Source organism: Schistocerca piceifrons, chromosome 3, assembly GCF_021461385.2.
Source record: "Schistocerca piceifrons isolate TAMUIC-IGC-003096 chromosome 3, iqSchPice1.1, whole genome shotgun sequence".
In the NCBI taxonomy this organism is placed as follows: Eukaryota; Metazoa; Arthropoda; class Insecta; order Orthoptera; family Acrididae; genus Schistocerca; species Schistocerca piceifrons.
The window spans coordinates 65,108,652-65,126,345 of NC_060140.1; the positions used below are offsets into that span (position 1 = coordinate 65,108,652).

The 17,694-nt window shown below is 44.2% G+C and overlaps 1 protein-coding gene across 1 annotated transcript in view; it reads left to right on the forward strand.

The window, feature by feature from the left end:
• LOC124788389 (gamma-aminobutyric acid receptor alpha-like) overlaps positions 1–17,694 on the forward strand; it is a 253,140-nt gene that overhangs the window by 161,639 nt on the left and 73,807 nt on the right. The window contains exon 5 of the mRNA XM_047255654.1: positions 15,760–15,894. Coding sequence (XP_047111610.1) covers positions 15,760–15,894 — 135 coding nt within the window. The remainder of the gene's footprint in view (positions 1–15,759; positions 15,895–17,694) is intronic.

Below are 17,694 nucleotides of genomic sequence, written 5' to 3' on the forward strand. Positions count from 1 at the left end.
TGATTTTAGTGCATAGAACTTGACAGATTTAGAAAACATGCCGTATAAGCCAACAATACATTTAACGTCGCCACAGACAGAATGTAGTGGCCGAAAGGTCAATACGAACAATATGCAGATGTTTTCTAGGTAATAACAGGTACAATTTCGTCTTCCTACCCAAATTCGAAGGTTTTGCCTTTTGGCAGAGTAGAGGAGCTTTCAGAATTTATTGTGTCTTATGACAACATATTTGGAAAACAGCAATATATGTTCAATTTTCTGCAGCACTCTTTTGCGCCATAAAGCCTTCACACATAATGATTACACCATACAAGAGGCACCAGAAACACACGCACCCCACTTGTCCGAAACGGTGCACCCCGCCATTCCCCCTCCCGTATCTTGGGTTTATTTCCTTGCTGAAGAAGGAGCTTCATCTTACTCCAGCTAGGTCGCTGCTTTGTAACTCCTTCGTGTCTAGAAAATATTGCTTATACTGTGAAACTTTCATCAGTGACATTATGAATTCAAAGATTTGTTCCACCAGATCTTCAAATTCGGGTAGTCAAAAATGGTTCAAATGGCTCTGAGCACTATGGGACTTAACATCTATGGTCATCAGTCCCCTAGAACTTAGAACTACTTAAACGTAACTAACCTAAGGACATCACACAACAACCAGTCATCACAAAACAGAGAAAATCCCTGCCCCGCCGGGGATCGAACCCGGGCGCGGGAAGCGAGAACGCTGCCGCACGACCACGAGCTCCGGACTCGGGTAGTCCCAGGGACAATCGTGGTAAGGTGTCAGTATTGATGTCACTTCCTTTTATGTAAATACAGCAGAGTCCCGCTAATCTGAACCCCGGTAATGCGAGCGTTCGGTTAATCCTAACATGGAAAATGTTAGTCTAACTATGGGAAACGGTGCGGTAAACTGCTGTACATACGTACTATTTTAATTTAGACAGTACAGTAAGCATGCATTAGAAAAATTGGCAAGAAACTATTAGGTTTAAAGAACGCGTAACAATGAAAGAAAAGCTTACTAAAAAACTTACTAAAATACAGCAGCTACTTTATCCTTACTTTTTAGATGACAATATTCAGTCATTGTTTTTTGGCAAAATGAAGACAGTCTGTTATATGACGCATAGTTGCGCCATCGCCTCATAAACATCAAATCAGCAGGTGTTGCAGTGGGCTGTTGCTTCAACGGCTACGGTCGCAGGTTCGAATCCTGCCTCGGGCATGGATGGGTGTGATCGGTTAGTTAGGTTTAAGTGGTTCTAAGTTCTGGGGGAATGATGACCTCAGCAGCTAGCATAGTGTCCCATAGTGCTCAGAGCCATTTTTTTGCTACTTCAAATAACGCAGCGCGAGGTCAAGCGCTTCTGCTGCGTCACTGTGTGTAACCAGCTCTCTTTTGTCACTTCCGTCAAAGCAGACCACTTCTTCCTGGTTTTGAGTCACAGCAGCAACTAAATCGGCGTCAGTAAGATTCTCCACACATGCCCCATCCACTGCCATCTACTCATCTACGTCTCCTTCACTAGGTTCTTCAGATCCAGGGATTGTCTGTATCATTTGTAGTAGATTTTTTCTCTTAATTTTCAGCTAGGTTGTCCTGAAATTCAAGAGATGACCACAGTTCTCTCAACGATTTTCTCAGAGTATTTTCTGAAATATTCTTCCCTGCCTTAGCGCCCCAATAAACAACGTCCTTCACACCGGTCTTTTTCATTTTGTCCACTAAAGGAATGCTATCATCTTCGAACAGCATTCTTAAAAATTGTTTTCTGTAAATCAGTTTTAATGATTACAGAACGCCCTGTTCCATCAGCTATAGAAGTGGTGAAACATTCGGCGGCAGAAACGTAGCTGCAATTACTCCATCACATAATTCCTCAGTGCTAGGGTGAGATGGCGCGTTATCAAACAAAAGGACTGCATGGGGAGACAAATGATTTTCCTCAGAAAACCATCGAACAGAGGGTACAGACTGGCCCGGAAACCATTCTCTGAACAGCTTCCCATCCATCCATGCTTTCTTCTGGTTGCGATAATATGCAGGCAGGGACTGAATGTTGCAGTTTTTGAAAGCTCTGGGCCTAGCAGATTTGCCAATCAGCGTTAAAGGCAGCTTGTGATTACCAGCAGCATTGCTGCGCGATAGTAAAGTCACACGATCTTAGCACATTTTAAAACCAGGAGCATGGTCTTCTGCTTTTCGTGTCCGGCTTTCTGTTGCCAATGCCCTAAAATTGAGGCCAGTCTCGTCAGATTTATAAATTTCTTGGGGAGAGTACTTCGTCTCTGTTATTATTTTTAAAACTCACCCAAGTATTCCCTTCGCTGCATCACATCCAGAAGAAAGCTTCTCTCCAGTAATTGTTAGTTGACGGATTCTGTGGTGTCACCACCAGACACCACACTTGCTAGGTGGTAGCCTTTAAATCGGCCGCGGTCCGTTAGTATACGTCGGACCCGCGTGTCGCCACTGTCAGTGATTGCAGACCAAGCGCCACCACACGGCAGGTCTAGAGAGACGTACTAGCACTCGCCCCAGTTGTACAGCCGACTTTGCAAGGAACGGTTCACTGACAAATACGCTCTCATTTGCCGAGACGATAGTTAGCATAGCCTTCAGCTACATTTGCTACGACCTAGCAAGGCGCCGTATTCAATTGATATTGAGATTCTAGTAATGTACCATCAGGAGCGATGTTCTACAAATTTGGATTTAAGTTAAGTATTCCAGAAGCTACGTACTTTTCTTTATAGCATTCATTACGTATCCTGTTTCAGACCTCACGCCAGCCTGCGTGAGTTTAAGCGCGTGCATTTCGGCTTCCTCTCATTGTGTCTAGGCTGTCTTGTCTAGACACAACAGGTTCCATGACGTTTTCTGAATCTGTCCAACCAACCCGTACTCGCACTGAAACACTGAGCACCATTCATTAACTTGTTCATGTAATCAGCTTTCTCCTGAACCAGTGCTCCACTCAAAGGAGTTCCCCTTTCTCTTCCCTCCATAAACGAAAGGAAAAGAGCTTCATCCACTTTATCGTACTTGGGCTGTTTCAAAGTCTGCCGAATTTCGAGTGTCTTTCCCGAAGACGTTGTACAGGACTGTTCAAGCTTCACTCTGTTCTTCTTCCAATCACAAATGGTTGCTTTACCAACACCCAGTTCCGTTGCCAGTTTAGATACATTCCCACCACTGTCTATCCGCTTCAAAGCGTTCAGTTTTCCTTTGAGAGGTAACGTTTATGCTTCCGTTTACTCGTGACGAAAATACGTACACCACCTCATCTGAACGAATACAATATAACTATTATGCGTGCCAGCAAACGATAAAGAACATAAACAAGCGCTTTGAAAGCCAACTAGCAGTGCACTGACCGCCGACACTACAAAGGTCTCAACAGTGCACAACAACAAGGGCAGGGAGTGAGAGTGAGCCATTGTTCCCACACCTGTTACCATGGTATACCTTCTTATCTGCTTGGTATACTTCGTTCTAGAAACTCGTCACCGTAATTCCGCCTAATCCGAACAAATTTGTTATCCCGAACTAGGTCCTGTCCCAATTAGATCATATTAACGGGAATCTACTGTAATCTCCAAATCTTGACTGAAGAAGCATTGTCCAACGGGCAAGACGGTTGTGTAACAGTTTACATGACATTAAGAAACTCAAGGCTCGCTGATCATCGTAAATTTTGTTGTCTCTCCCAGAGAGATAAGAGTAAAATTTTTTAAAAGCCCAGACAATAGCCAATGCCTCTAGTTCAATTGCAGAATGTCCCTGCTTGCGTTCAGATAAGGTCCGCCTGGCAAAGTTGACTTTCCTTACTTCATTTTTTCCATCATCGGGTATAAGTTAAAAGAGCCATGGCTCCAGCCCAGAATATGAGGCACCAAAGGCAAGGGAAAAATTTTTCGACATGTCGGGATGAAACAGAGTCTCGAAGTGTACTAACACGTGGTTTATAGCCTCGAAGTCTTTCAAGCAACGCTCCGTCCGGTTGCACGTTCTATTCATCTTTAAAACGCCGAATAATGCATTGCTATTCAACAACTGATGTTGGAAAATCGCCTTAAAATGAACTTAACCTAATACTGTTGTCGTTTGTTCCTTGGAAACGGAAAATTCTTAATAGCATCCAATTTCACAGGATAGGACGTTATAACCTCAAATGAAGTTACGTGCCCAGGGATTTGATCTTCTTTCGAACAAACTTGGATTTTGATACATCAGCAGTAACTCCAGCAGATAAAAATTTCTTCAGTTTTTTCTAACATTTCAGTATGTTCATACCAGGTAGGAGTGGTAATTGGTATGCCACATGCTCCTGCCAGGTAGTATGGTAATTAGGATCCCATCCACATACACAGTAAATTTAGCCAATAATTCTGGTACAAGCACTGTGTCGAGTGCGGCTATAAAGACTCGCAAATTAATGTTCAATCCAAAGGGCAACCCACGATATTGGTAAGATCTTCCGGCACAGTTAAGCACAGTGTGTCTTTCGATAGCAAACTCTGCCAGTAAAAATATCTCATGTCAATGCTAGATAAATACCTAACACCGAAAAACATCTGTAGTTGCTCCTTCAAGGTTTCAGAACGCGTTGTTACCGGCAGAAATATGCGTTTTATTTCCCTCGCCTAGAGTAGGAGGCGTACTTTTCTGTCAGATAAGGAGAGCAAGAAGGTTCCATGACTTCCCACTCTTAACATACATACCTTGAATCACAATCTCTCTCTTAGACCACGGAATTTAATAGGTGTTTTTACAAAAACTTCTTTGGGGCTTCAGCTACGGTCGCAGGTTAGAATAGTATGTCGGGCATGGATGTGTGTGATGTCAAATGGCTTAGAACTACTTAAACCTAACCAACCTAAGGACATCACACACATCCATGCCCCAGCCAGGATTCGAACCTGCGACCGTAGCGGTCACGCGGCTCCAGACTGTAGCGCCCAGAACCGCACGGCCACTCCGGTCGGCCTGTGTGATGTCCTTAGGTTAGTTAGGTTTAAGTAGTTCTAAGTTCTAGGGAACAGATGACCTCAGAAGTAAAGTCCCATAGTGCTCAGAGCCATGTGAACCATTTAAACTAAATTTTGATCGTCACAATTCGAAGTACTTTGATGAGGTGAATCTTCAGCCAGCATCTGTACCCCTTTGACAAACCGTAATCGAATGTTTTGGCAATACTTATCGTGGCGCCTAGGAATTCTGAATAAATCTATTGCATTGACATGAAGACAGCATTTATCCGTCTCTAAGTCAATTTTGACACATTCTCTCTTAAGAACCCAGTACCAAAAGTACACATTTCTGTCAAAACTTCCACTATTTAAAAAACGTATTTTATGGTTGTGCTTCTTACCATCACATTAACATGGCTTTGCAGCTTTACTAACTTCAGCTACTGCTCCAGTCACCCTCCAATTTTGAACGTGATCTTTGATAGCTTTCGAATATTACTTATTTCACCAAATAATATTTCAGACATAATACAGATCATTGCACCAGTATCGACGACGATAACAGTTGAAATAGTTTCTATAGTAGTTTTGATAGATTCTTGCACTATTTCTATTGGACCCTCAGCACAGGTTTTAAACCTATCTGTTAATTCGTTTCTCAAACCTGTATGTTCATTGTACCTTAACAGGTGACTATAGAAATCACCCCTATCCTTTGGTCAGCGGCGGGGATTTAAATGTGGCCGATACTAGTTGGTTGAATTTGGTTCTACAGGAAAAGTCTCATTTGTGACTGCGACAATATTCACTGTGAAATTTCATGCGCCAACAAGTGTCAACTTCACGATTATCTTCAGGATTTTGTTGCGGGTAAGTGTTAACGTTTCCATTAAACGATATCTGATTCTGATGATTGAAACCCCACTGGTTATTGAACTACACTGAAGCGCCAAAGAAACTGGAATAGGGATGCGTATTCAAATACAGAGATATGTAAAAAGTCAGAATGTGGCGATGCGGTCGGTAACGCATATATAAAACAAGTGTCTGGCGCAATGGTTAGATCGGTTACTGCTGCTACAATGGCAGCATGTCATGATTTAAGTTAGTTTGAACGTGGTGTTACAGTCGGCGCACCACCGATGGGACACGGCATCTCCGAGGTAGCGATGAAGTGGGGATTTTCCCGTACAACCATTTCACGAGTGTACCGTGAATATCACCAATTCGGTAAACATCAAATCTCCGACATCGCTGCGGCCGGAAAAAGATCCTGCAAGAAAGGGACCAACGACGACTGAAGAGAATCGTTCAGGCTGACAGAACTGCAACCCTTCCACACATTGCTGCAGATGTCAAAGCTGGGTCATCAACAAGTGTCAGCGCGCGAACCACTCAACGGAACATCACCGCTGCGTGCTTTCGGAGCCGAAGGCCCACTCGTGTACCCTTGATGACTGCACGACAAGAAGCTGTACGCCACGACTGGACCCGTGAACACCGACACTGGGCTGTTGCCTGGTTGGACGAGTCTCGTTTCAAATTGTATCAAGCGGATGGACGTGTACGCGTATGGAGGCCACCTCATGAATCCATGGGCCCTGCATATCAGCAAGAGACTGTTGAAGCTCGTGGAGGCGTGGGGCGTGTGCAGTTGGAGTGATATGGAACCCCATGATGCGTCTAGATACGACTCTAACAGGTGACACGTACGTAAGAATCCTGTCTGATCACCTGCATCCATTCATATTCATAGTGCATTCCGTCGGAATTAGGCGATTCCAGGAGGACAATGCGACACCCAACACGTCCAGAATTGCTACAGAGTGGCTCCAGGAACACTCTTACGAGTTTAAACGCTTCCGCTGCCCACCAAACTCCCCAGACATGAACATTATTGAGCCTATCTGTGGTTCCTTGCAACGTGCTGTTCAGAAGAGATCTCCATCCCCTCGTATTCTTACGGATTTATGGACAGCCCTGCAGGATTCATGAGGTCAATCGCCTCCAGCACTACTTCAGACATTAGTCGAGTCCATCCCCCGTGGTGTTGTGGCACTTTTTCCCTACGTGATTCTAGGCAGGTGTACCAGTTTCTTTGGCTCGTCAGAGTGTATTGTGTTGTACTGAACTGTAGTGTGTACCGTGCGTTGCAGTACCTCTGGTTACGGTAGCTGTGATTATTCCAGGGGTGTACTCGACTATTTTGATAACCCGGATGGTGGCTATCATCGTTCCTCCTCCTTCTCGTATAATTTGGAGAGTCAACATTTACATACCTAACAGCACCTGACATTAGACGCGCCCGTGGCGGGGCAACAAATCCAACGGCTGCGTCAGCTGATCGGTCGTGATTGTTGCAATGCTGCTGGAGTGGCGACGTTGCCTAATTCATTCCATTCGCATTCCTATGATTATTTCTATTACTTTTAGCTTTTGCATGTTCATTTATCAAATCAGTGAAGTTGAGTGCTGATAGCCGTCCGGAGTGGCCGTGCGGTTCTAGGCGCTACAGTCTGGAACCGAGCGACCGCTACGGTCGCAGGTTCGAATCCTGCCTCGGGCATGGATGTGTGTCATGTCCTTAGGTTAGTTAGGTTTAACTAATTCTACGTTCTAGGCGACTGATGACCTCAGAAGTTAAGTCGCATAGTGCTCAGAGCCATTTTAACCATTGAGTGCTGGTAAAAAATGTTCCAAATTGAATTCAGTTTTCTGCACTAGCTTTTCTCTTATGTGATTCGTCAACTTGCCTTTAAAATTACGTAGGATGTCTTTATCGGATATAGGTTCATCACAGATGCGAGTCTTTTTCAAATATTTCTCAAAATACTTTCTTGAGCTTCCTTGCCCAAGACTGCATAATTCTGGATTAAAGAGTATATGTCTCAATTTTTCTTGAACGCATTTTGATAAATAGTGTGCAGAAAGGCATTTTTGAATTTTTAATACGAGTGACAACGCAATCACAGCCCCGCCATGGGTAAAACCTGTGAAAAACTCAATCTTTTGTATGTAAGACCATGTTTTATGCAATAATTTCTAAGTAAATTAATGAAAGTAAAGGATATACACGTTTCTTCTTTGTTGTTAACACCTGAAGGTGTCTGTGTTTGAGGAGACCTTCTCCGAGCAAGAAAGAAGTAGGAATGAGTCCTTCCGTTAACTTCCTACTAGTATAACGTAGCGACAATTCTCTACCTGAACACGCGTCGACATTGTGTGCATTGTTTTGCGACATCGGACTATGGTAGTAACCACTGGCCCCATCTACTTGAGCGCATTGTGACGTATTATCACCAGTTTACCCTTGTTGTTTTTGTTGTGGTCTTCAGTCCAGAGACTGGTTTGAAGCAGCTCTCATTGCTAGAGACTGGTTTGATGCAGCTCTCCATGCTACTCAATCCTCTGCAAGCTTCTTCATCTCCCAGTACCTACTGCAACCTACGTACTTCTGAATCTGCTTAGTGTATTCATCTCCTGATCTCTCTCTACGATTTTTACCCTCCACGCTGCCTTCCAATATTAAATTGGTGATCCCTTGATGCCTCAGAACATGTCCTACGTACCGATACCTTCTTCTAGTCAAGTTGTGCCACAAACTCCTCCCCAATTCTATTCAATACCTCATCATTAGTCATGTGGTCTACCCAACTAATCTTCAGCATTCTTCTGCAGCACCACATTTCGAAAGCTTCTATTCTCTTCTTGTCTAAACTATTTGTCGTCCACGTTCTACTTCCATAAATGGCCACATTGCACACAAATACTTTCAGAAACGATTTCTGAGATTTAAATCTATACTCGATGTTAACAAATTTCTCTTCTTCAGATATGCTCTCCTTTCCATTGACAGTCTACATTTTATATCTTCTCTACTTCGTCCATCATCAGTTTACCCTTATACAGTATGTAATTGCTTTTGTGCTCGATCAGTTCAATCAGTTAATTTATCTTGAACGTCTGGTTGCCAGTTGGGCAATTCCTGAGTCAACGTTTTTCTCACAACACTAAATTCGCTTTTGATAGCTTTTATTGATGTATCTTGTTCAGCACATACCGCGGTGACTTATCTGTCACTTTCTTGCGCTCTACTTCGTATTTCCGGTAATCTGACTACCCACTTCTTTTGGAAACTACCCATTTCGCCTTCGGGCGCAGCAGGTTAATTTTTTACAACCCGACACTCCTCATTTCACGGTGAGCTTCAGATTATTTTGCTGTAGTAGCAAAGTGTCAAAACTCTCGGACAAATCTTTTACCTTCTCAGGAAGGAACTTAATGTTTTCCAACAAATCTGATATTTCGATATTTATGTTATCCAAATCGCATCGTAAGACCTCTGTTACGTGTTTAGCCACTTCTGCTTACAACTGTTTGGTTTGATTCCTAAGTTATTCACTAACCTGCTCCACTTGTTGTTTCAAAGCAGAAAATAATTAGAAATATTGACTTGCTTATGATTAATAAAAGACAGGTTGCTATTCATGCCTTCTTGGTTTTGATTGATGCGTTCTAATTTTTTTGGAAATCAACTGAAGACGATCTTGCGCTGTTGTAACGGTTTCAGTTGTGCGGGTTGATGTTACATTATCAAGTCCGACAGCGGGGCTAGAAAACATTGCATCTGAATCAATTGCTGGATTTATATTCTTAGTGTTAAATTCAGCAATAGAACCAGCGATCATGATATTGGTTTTTGAATACGCGTCATATTCAGCTGGCGACGTAATACTTCTAGCACCGAGCGAGGTGGCGCAGTGGTTAGACACTGGACTCGCATTCTGAAGGACGACGGTTCAATCCCGCGTCCGGCCATCCAGATTTAGGTTTTCCGAGATTTCCCTCAATCAGTCCAGGCAAATGCCGGGATGGTTCATCTGAAAGGGCACGGCCGACTTCCTTCCCCATCCTTCCCTAATCCGATGAGACCGATGACCACGCTGTCTGATCTCCTTCCCCAAACCAACCAACCAACCAATACTTCTAGCCGTAGTTGGGTAGGAAGTTATGTTTATATCGGCTGACTCGCCGTTAAACATCTGAATATTTTCATTTTCCGTTATAGTTCGTGACATTTTCAGCGACTGCTGGCGAGTTAACGCCATAACAAGGGATAGTAGCTTTATAAAACGTCATCACTTTTACGTTACAATTCATTAATGCTTTGGCAAATTGTATCTTTGGCAACTTTTTCCGATCACTCTGGTCACTCGCGCGCGATTATCTACGCGGATACGCCATCTTGCGAAATTTCTACATACTGTAATTTCAATTACAAAAAATTCTAAAAAAGCTAAGTAAATGCGAAAGAGCAAATCTCAACTCCCAGGAAATGTATTTCTCCTGAAGCGGACCTGCTTAATTTAAAAGCATTGAGCATTTTTCCTTACTTGGTGCTGCATACGCCAAGAATCGTGGCAATAATAATTCATAATTCCTTAATTTCATGTTCTTTTCCTTCCAGATTTAAGCTTTTTACATAGTTTAGTACATTTTATCCTTTTTTCTCTATAGGTCAATGGATCATCGATTTATAGCCATGGTACATTTAACGTAACACAAAAGAACAAAATTATTACAGGGTATACAGCATAAAATTCATGTCCTGCTTACGACGTAGCCAGTATAACTCTCTCTTTCAGACGGAGAGGGAGAATTATATGGCCAAAAGAACAAATATTGTTAATTATTGTGATTTTGAGATTGAGGTATGTAGTGTCAATGTTCGCTGCCGGAATAATGGGCTCGAAATTCCTAATTTGCGAACGCGTTTATAACATTAATCATCACAGGCTCGTCAATTTGATGGCGCTACGACTTCGTTCAGAATGACTGACTGCAGACTTTGAAAACCTTTCCAACCGTTAGCAGCGATCTGCATAAGATGTAAGAAATAGCTGTAAATTGTTCTTTGGCAACCAGTCATTCTGGAAAGCGATACTAGTACTTACACAAACACAACCCAATCCATCATTTGTCAAAATGTGACTATTATTCTCTGAGATAAACATGCTTACACTATTTTATGTTAACATATTAATTAATAACGAAATTTACAAATGCTTACAAAACGGCCAAGGTGGGAGCGAGGGAAGTGGTTGTCTCTAAAGAACAGAGAGTCTGATAAAAACAAGCGCTAAGTACCTTAGAAACTTCAGAGACAGTGTTTTGTTCATTTTTATCGCAGTCGCTGATATACACTAAGTCTGCGTTCTCTGGCCATGAAAAGTCATTTAAATAGCACGTATAATACAAAATACAAATTACTTGATGTGTCTTTTCAAGCCTTACGTTGTAGAGTAGATATAAGCAAAAATTAAAGAGCAATATTAAACTTGGCTGCCCACTATGCACTGACGTATTTGTTTGAAGAGTTATGTTGTAGAATAGATAGATCTAGGGACATTAGATGCATATGTAAACTAAAATGTTGCAACCAGTATCAGATATACACCTCCCGAAAAGAAACTGCTACACTCTCAAGGACAAATGATGTGAAAGGAAGCCCATCATTGCAGGAGTACGTAATAACAAATGGTTCAAATGGCTCTGAGCGCTATGAGACTTAACTTCTGAGGTCATCAGTTCCCTATAACTTAGAACTACTTAAACCTAACTAACCTAAGGACATCACATACATCCATGCCCGAGGAAGGATTCGAACCTTCGACTTGTCGCGCGGTTCCAGACTGTAGCGCCTAGAACCGCTTGGCCACCCCGGCCGGCTATGTAATAACAGCTTCAGACCAAATGAAACACACGTGTCACAGTGAAGGCTGCTCAGAGAGGAGTATCATTGCATTGTTTACCCCTCTGACGGCACTGCAGACGTCCATTATCGCATGCTAATGATCAGAAAGGTGGCGAATGGCATTCTGCAATACATTGTCCCAAGCATCTTGCACATTTTGTAGCAATTCGGTTATGGTCTTTGCAAGCTGTGGAGAACGACTAAGTGCCCGCTTCATCAAGTCCCATACGAGCTCAGATAGCGAGAGATCTGCTGATTTGTTAGCCAAAGCTGTTGTATATCACAAAGAGCACGATGCATCGCACCAGCGGTATGTCGACGTCGACAGCCCTGCTGAAAATGCACATCTCCTTCCTGTCGAAGAAATCGCAGCAGCATGGTGAAAACCACCCTGTGCATTGTAGCGGTAGCGGGTTACTTGGCCCTGCAGAAGCACCATAAGGGCCACAAACCATCAACCTTGGGGTGTGACAAATGTGCCAAGAGTGAATGCATGCGAAAAAAGCCGCTCACAAGGTCTACACCATACGTGTACGTCCACCTCTGCATACAGACAGTATTTACTCTCATTACTGAAGGCAACAGAGTGCCATTCCACTTTCCGGTCGACTCTATCAAGACGTCAGAGTAGTCTTGCTTGGTGATGTGATGCCAGTGATAGTCTCGTCAGATTCAGGCGTGTTATTAGTCGTGCTGCAAGCAGGTGGTTTCCAACGTTCATTGGTGACACAGCTGGTTCGACAAGTGCCTGGATTTCTTCGCTGGAAGACGTCCGATCGGCAACCAACTCTGCACGATGCGTTGATCTTGACCTGTGTCTGTGGTATGCGGATATCCAGAACCTGGTCTACGGGAGTGGGAATGTCGCACAGAACACTGCGAAAGCAGCGGCACACCACCGGCATATGCAGCAACCCCTAGATGTATCCATCTAGCTTCCTGCAGGCCCACATGGCCATCGCCGGCCACGGTGGCCGTGCGGTTCTAGCGCTGCAGTCCGGAACCGCGGGACTGCTACGGTCGCAGGTTCGAATCCTGCCACGGGCATGGGTGTGTGTGATGTCCTTAGGTGAGTTAGGTTTAAGTAGTTCTAAGTTCTAGGGGACTTATGACCTAAGATGTCGAGTCCCATAGTGCTCAGAGCCATTTGAACCATTTGAACCATGGCCATCCCATTGAAATGGTCGAGGTTGTTCAACAGGTGTATGTAGTCGTCGGAAGGGCATTGTTGCACCCTAGAGTGAATGTTGCAAGCAGTGTTCAGGTGTAAACACGCATATTACTGCCTGCAGAGCCAAAACAGATGGCGCACAGACGGGCCATCTGAGCGCCATCTTATCGTCGATGACAATGACAAACGAATCACTAAAACTAAACCCCTTCAGAAAGCACGTATTGTGCCCTTGTGTCACGCAATGGAGTCCTTGAGAGTGACGCATTTCTTTCTCGCAGTGCAACTATAGCCCAGAAAGACACATACACCATAATATGATACAAGATAGCTAAGGAAGGAATGGTGCTTGTATCTGAACAGCACTGGTACGGTGATATACAGACATTCGTTCGTTTCAACAATGTTAACGATATTGGTACTGGCTATGTTGGATTACATACGAGGCGTGTTTATTAAGTAAGTACTGTTTTGAAATTTAAAAAAAACACGTGCTAAGATATCTAAATAATTTTATTTTTACATTAAAGCCTGTACCGTAATCTACTATTCTACGTAATTTCCGTCAATACTGAGGCAACTGTCATAACGTTGTACCAATTTTTGAAAACCCTCCTCACAGAAGTCTGCTGCCTGTCTTGTTAACCACTGCATCACCACTGTTTTGACTTCTTCATCGTCTTGAAGACGCTGACCTCCAAGGTGTTTCTTCAGTGCAGGAACAGATGGTACTCACTGGGCGCAAGATCGTGGCTGTACGGAGGATGATCTGGAGTTTCCCATCGAAAAGATATGATGAGATCTTTAGTCTGATTCGCCACTGCGGACGGGCATTGTCTTGCAGTAAAACGATACCCTTGCTCGAGTTGCCACGTCTTTTGTTCTGAATTGAACGGCGCAGATTGTGAAATGTCTTAAGGTAAGCTGCTGTATTGATTGTCACATTACAAGGCAGAAATTCCACAATCAATACTCCTTTACTGTCCCAAAAAACTATGCACATGATTTTCCGGGCAGCAATTATTTGCTTAAACTTCACTTTTCTGGGTGAATCTGAATGCCGTCATTCCATGGACTGTTGCTTTGATTCTGGTGTTGCATAAGCCACCCATGTTTCATCGCCTGTAATAATTTGGCTTAAGAAATCATCACCGTCGTTGTGGTACCGCTCAAGGAAAGCTAATGCACTGTCTAAACGTTTGGTTTTGTCCACATCCGTCAACATGTTTGATACCTAACGTGCGCACAATTTTCGGTAATTCAAGTGCTCGGTCACAGTGCCATACGAAACACTACAAGAAACATTAGGAAAGTCATCCCGCAAGGAGGAAATCGTAAGGCGTTTGTTTTCTCTCACCTTATTGTCCACTTCCTGTACCAAACTTTCGTTAACGCGGGAACGTTCATCATGCACATCTGTCTGGCCATCTTTAAATGCTCTCACCCACTTTCATACCATTCCATCTCTCATAATGTTTTCTCTGTACACTGAACAGTTCTCACGATGAAAATCGAACGCTTTTAGGCCGTTAGCACTAAGAAATCTTATAACAGCGAGTACTTCACAGTCGGCGGGACTCACGATTATCGGAGGCATCTTAAACTCTGAGTTGTTGTTGTTGTGGTCTTCAGTCCTTAGACTGGTTTGATGCAGCTCTCCATGATACTTTATCCTGTGAAAGCTTCTTCATCTCCCAGTACCTACTGCAGCCTACATCCTCCTGAATCTGCTTAGTGTATTCATCTCTTGGTCTCGCTCTTCGATTTTTACCCTCCACGTTGCCCTCCAGTACTAAACTGGTGATACCTTCATGTCTCAGAACATGTCCTACCAAACGATCCCTTCTTCTAGTCAAGCTGTGCCACAAGCTCCTCCTCTCCCCAATTCTATTCAATACCTCCTCATTAGTTATGTGATCAACCCATCTAATCTTCAGCATTCTTCTGTAGCATCACATTTCGAAAGCTTCTATTCTCTTCTTGTTTAAACTATTTATCTTCCACGTTTCACTTCCATACATGGCTACATTCCATACAAATACTTTCAGAAACGACGTCCTGACATTTGAATCTCTACTCGATTGCCTTTCCTTAATCTCAGTCAGTACACAACGTAAACAAGGAAGAATCAGACAGTAATAGCTTCAGTGCATAGACAACAGATGTAGATACCCAGTGCGCATGCGCAGAACGCCGACCGCAGCGCTGCGGCCGCGGTGTGGGAAAACGGTACTTACTTAAAAAACACGGCTCGTAGCAGTGGTTGCTTGGGTTAAGTTGTGTCTGATATTGTTTTCAGTGTAGCGTCATTTTGCTCTACATATGCATGTAACATACCTGCACCTATCCATTTTACAACAGGAAGCTTTTTGAACAAGGACGCCATTGTCTAGAGGGTTCAGATAAGTTAGTCTACAGTTAGTCCGAAATGGGTATCGGATGGTATGTGCTGGTGAGGTCAAAATCAGTGTCAGAGAAGCGACCTTAGTCTATGGTGTAGATTTTGGTAGAGTAGTTTTGAAGTACTTGGGTAGCACCAGCAGGGGGCATTTTAGAAATGGAGGGCTGTTGATATGGTTGGAGGATTAGGTGGAGGGGAAGGAGGGAGGTGTCGTCGTCCACAATGGAGCAGGTATCAGGGACACATCAGCCGTCTAGAGGAGATGGGGTGAAGGAGACAGGACCACTTTTTGGGGCACACCGATATGTGGATGGAAGGTAGGACAACAGGTACTACTTACCTTAACAAAGGAGGGGCGTTGTGTAAATCTGGGCATCCGCCTAGCAGCGTGCTTTCTGCCCATCGAGCCTCACCTGCTGCGCAGTACAGATGGAGGGCGTGCTGTTGCAGTCGGCTACACGACGACGGACGTGGTGTACCGCTGGAACCGGCAGCGCACGGTGGCCATCGCGGAGGACATGAAGCTCTCGCAGTTCGACCTGATCGCCACGCCGTCCGCCAACCAGACGGACGTCCTCAAGTCCGGTACGGCAGCCGGCGGCCTCCCTCCCGCCATCTGCAAGTACTCCGCCGATACTTTTTCTCTAGCCTCCGCCTGTCTGCGCTGCTGTCGCCTTGCAACGCTGCCAGTACTCTCCTGTTCCTGTTTATGGAGTGGCATATCCAGAGTCCGCAGTCCCTAGCAAGACTGCAAGCTGCTTTATCAGTACTGTCCAGTGATGACGCTGATTAACTTGATTACAGCTTTTGGGGTTACCAGCCGACACATGGCGTCTTGTTGTCGCATTGTTTCTACGAGTTGCCTACTCTTCCCAATGAAACGAAGTGTCCTGGTCATTTTCCTTTATAGTCGCTGGACCACTGAGAATAATGGCGTATTTTTGCTAACGACATGTGGAATCCAGTTGGAGCCACACAAACAATAAGAGCGGCACAGCATCTATGTTTGATCAAAAACAAAAGTGTCCTTCGTCGATGCTGAGCTCTGCCACTGCAGACTTGTCGGTTTGGCAGATACGAAATGGTTCAAATGGCTGAGAACACTATGGGACTTAGCTTCTGAGGTCATCAGTCCCCTAGAACTTCGAACTACTTACACCTAACTAACCTACGGACATCACACATATACTTGCCCGAGGCAGGATTCGAACCGGCGACCGTAGCAGTCGCACGGTTCCAGACTGTAGCGCCTAGAACCGCTCGGCCACTCCGGCCTGCAACAGATACGAACGCTCCTTACCTATTCCGAACAGTGTTGCAAAATGCATCGTTGCATCTGGCCGATTCACTACATTCACACTCGTAAGTGATACTGTACCACCTGGGTGCCAGTGACCCTAGCTGGTCTTCGAGGACCCAAGCAAATTTTGGATTTCAAAAGTTGTACCGAAACTAGGTTCTGTGCGGTGTCTCTTCAGTACTTGGTCGTGTCAGTCAAAGACCGATTTGGGCTATAGGGACCTGGCTTCTATAAAATCGGGTGTGGTATGCAGTACGTCGGTCAGATGCAACTACGCTTCTCGAACAAGTGAGGTTCGTTCATGTCGGCCAAACTGGCCAGTCTGCAGTGGTAGAACACTGCGAAAACAGAGGACACAATGTTTGATTTTGAACAAAGTTGCTGTGCCTCAACAATGGGTTCTGGGGTTTGGTCATCAGAGAGGTTGTGGAAATATGAGTGCACGATGATTTTGTCACCCGGGACAACGGTTTGCAACACAGCCCCACATGGAGTGTGGCGTTAACAGAAGTACGTTAGGAATACTCTGCTGCGAAAGTGACGGAGGCAGTGTAAAGAATAGGCAGGCAGCACCACGGATTGATGCCCGGACTCACATCCGCCCCATCACTTACCCTGTTCATGACGTTTCTTCTGGAAATTGGCGCGACGACTGCCCCTTCTGCAGAGGAGTCTACACCCTAGCAGATGTAAACGAACGAGCTGAACACGGATCCGACACTTCTCCTGAAGCATTGCAACAAAACAAAGGCACGATTCACGTGTTAAGCACAAAAAAAATTCTTTATCGAAATTCGCCAAGAAAGCCTGCATTTCCACTGAGTAACTTATTCTCCACCATCCAACATATGTATGGATGTCGCGGTCTGAATTACTTGACGTACCTTGAAAATTGGCAAGCCATTTCGCATTCATATTTTCGTTTAGTAAGACAGTAACCCTGCAGTATACTGATTACAGAACAGCGGTGGGGCAAAATATAATCATAATGCTATTGAAGTTAAGTGGATTACACTGGCTGTATGTACTAATTTCTAACTAACTTCAGTTCAAAGACATATAACAAAGTGCAGGACTTCTTTGTT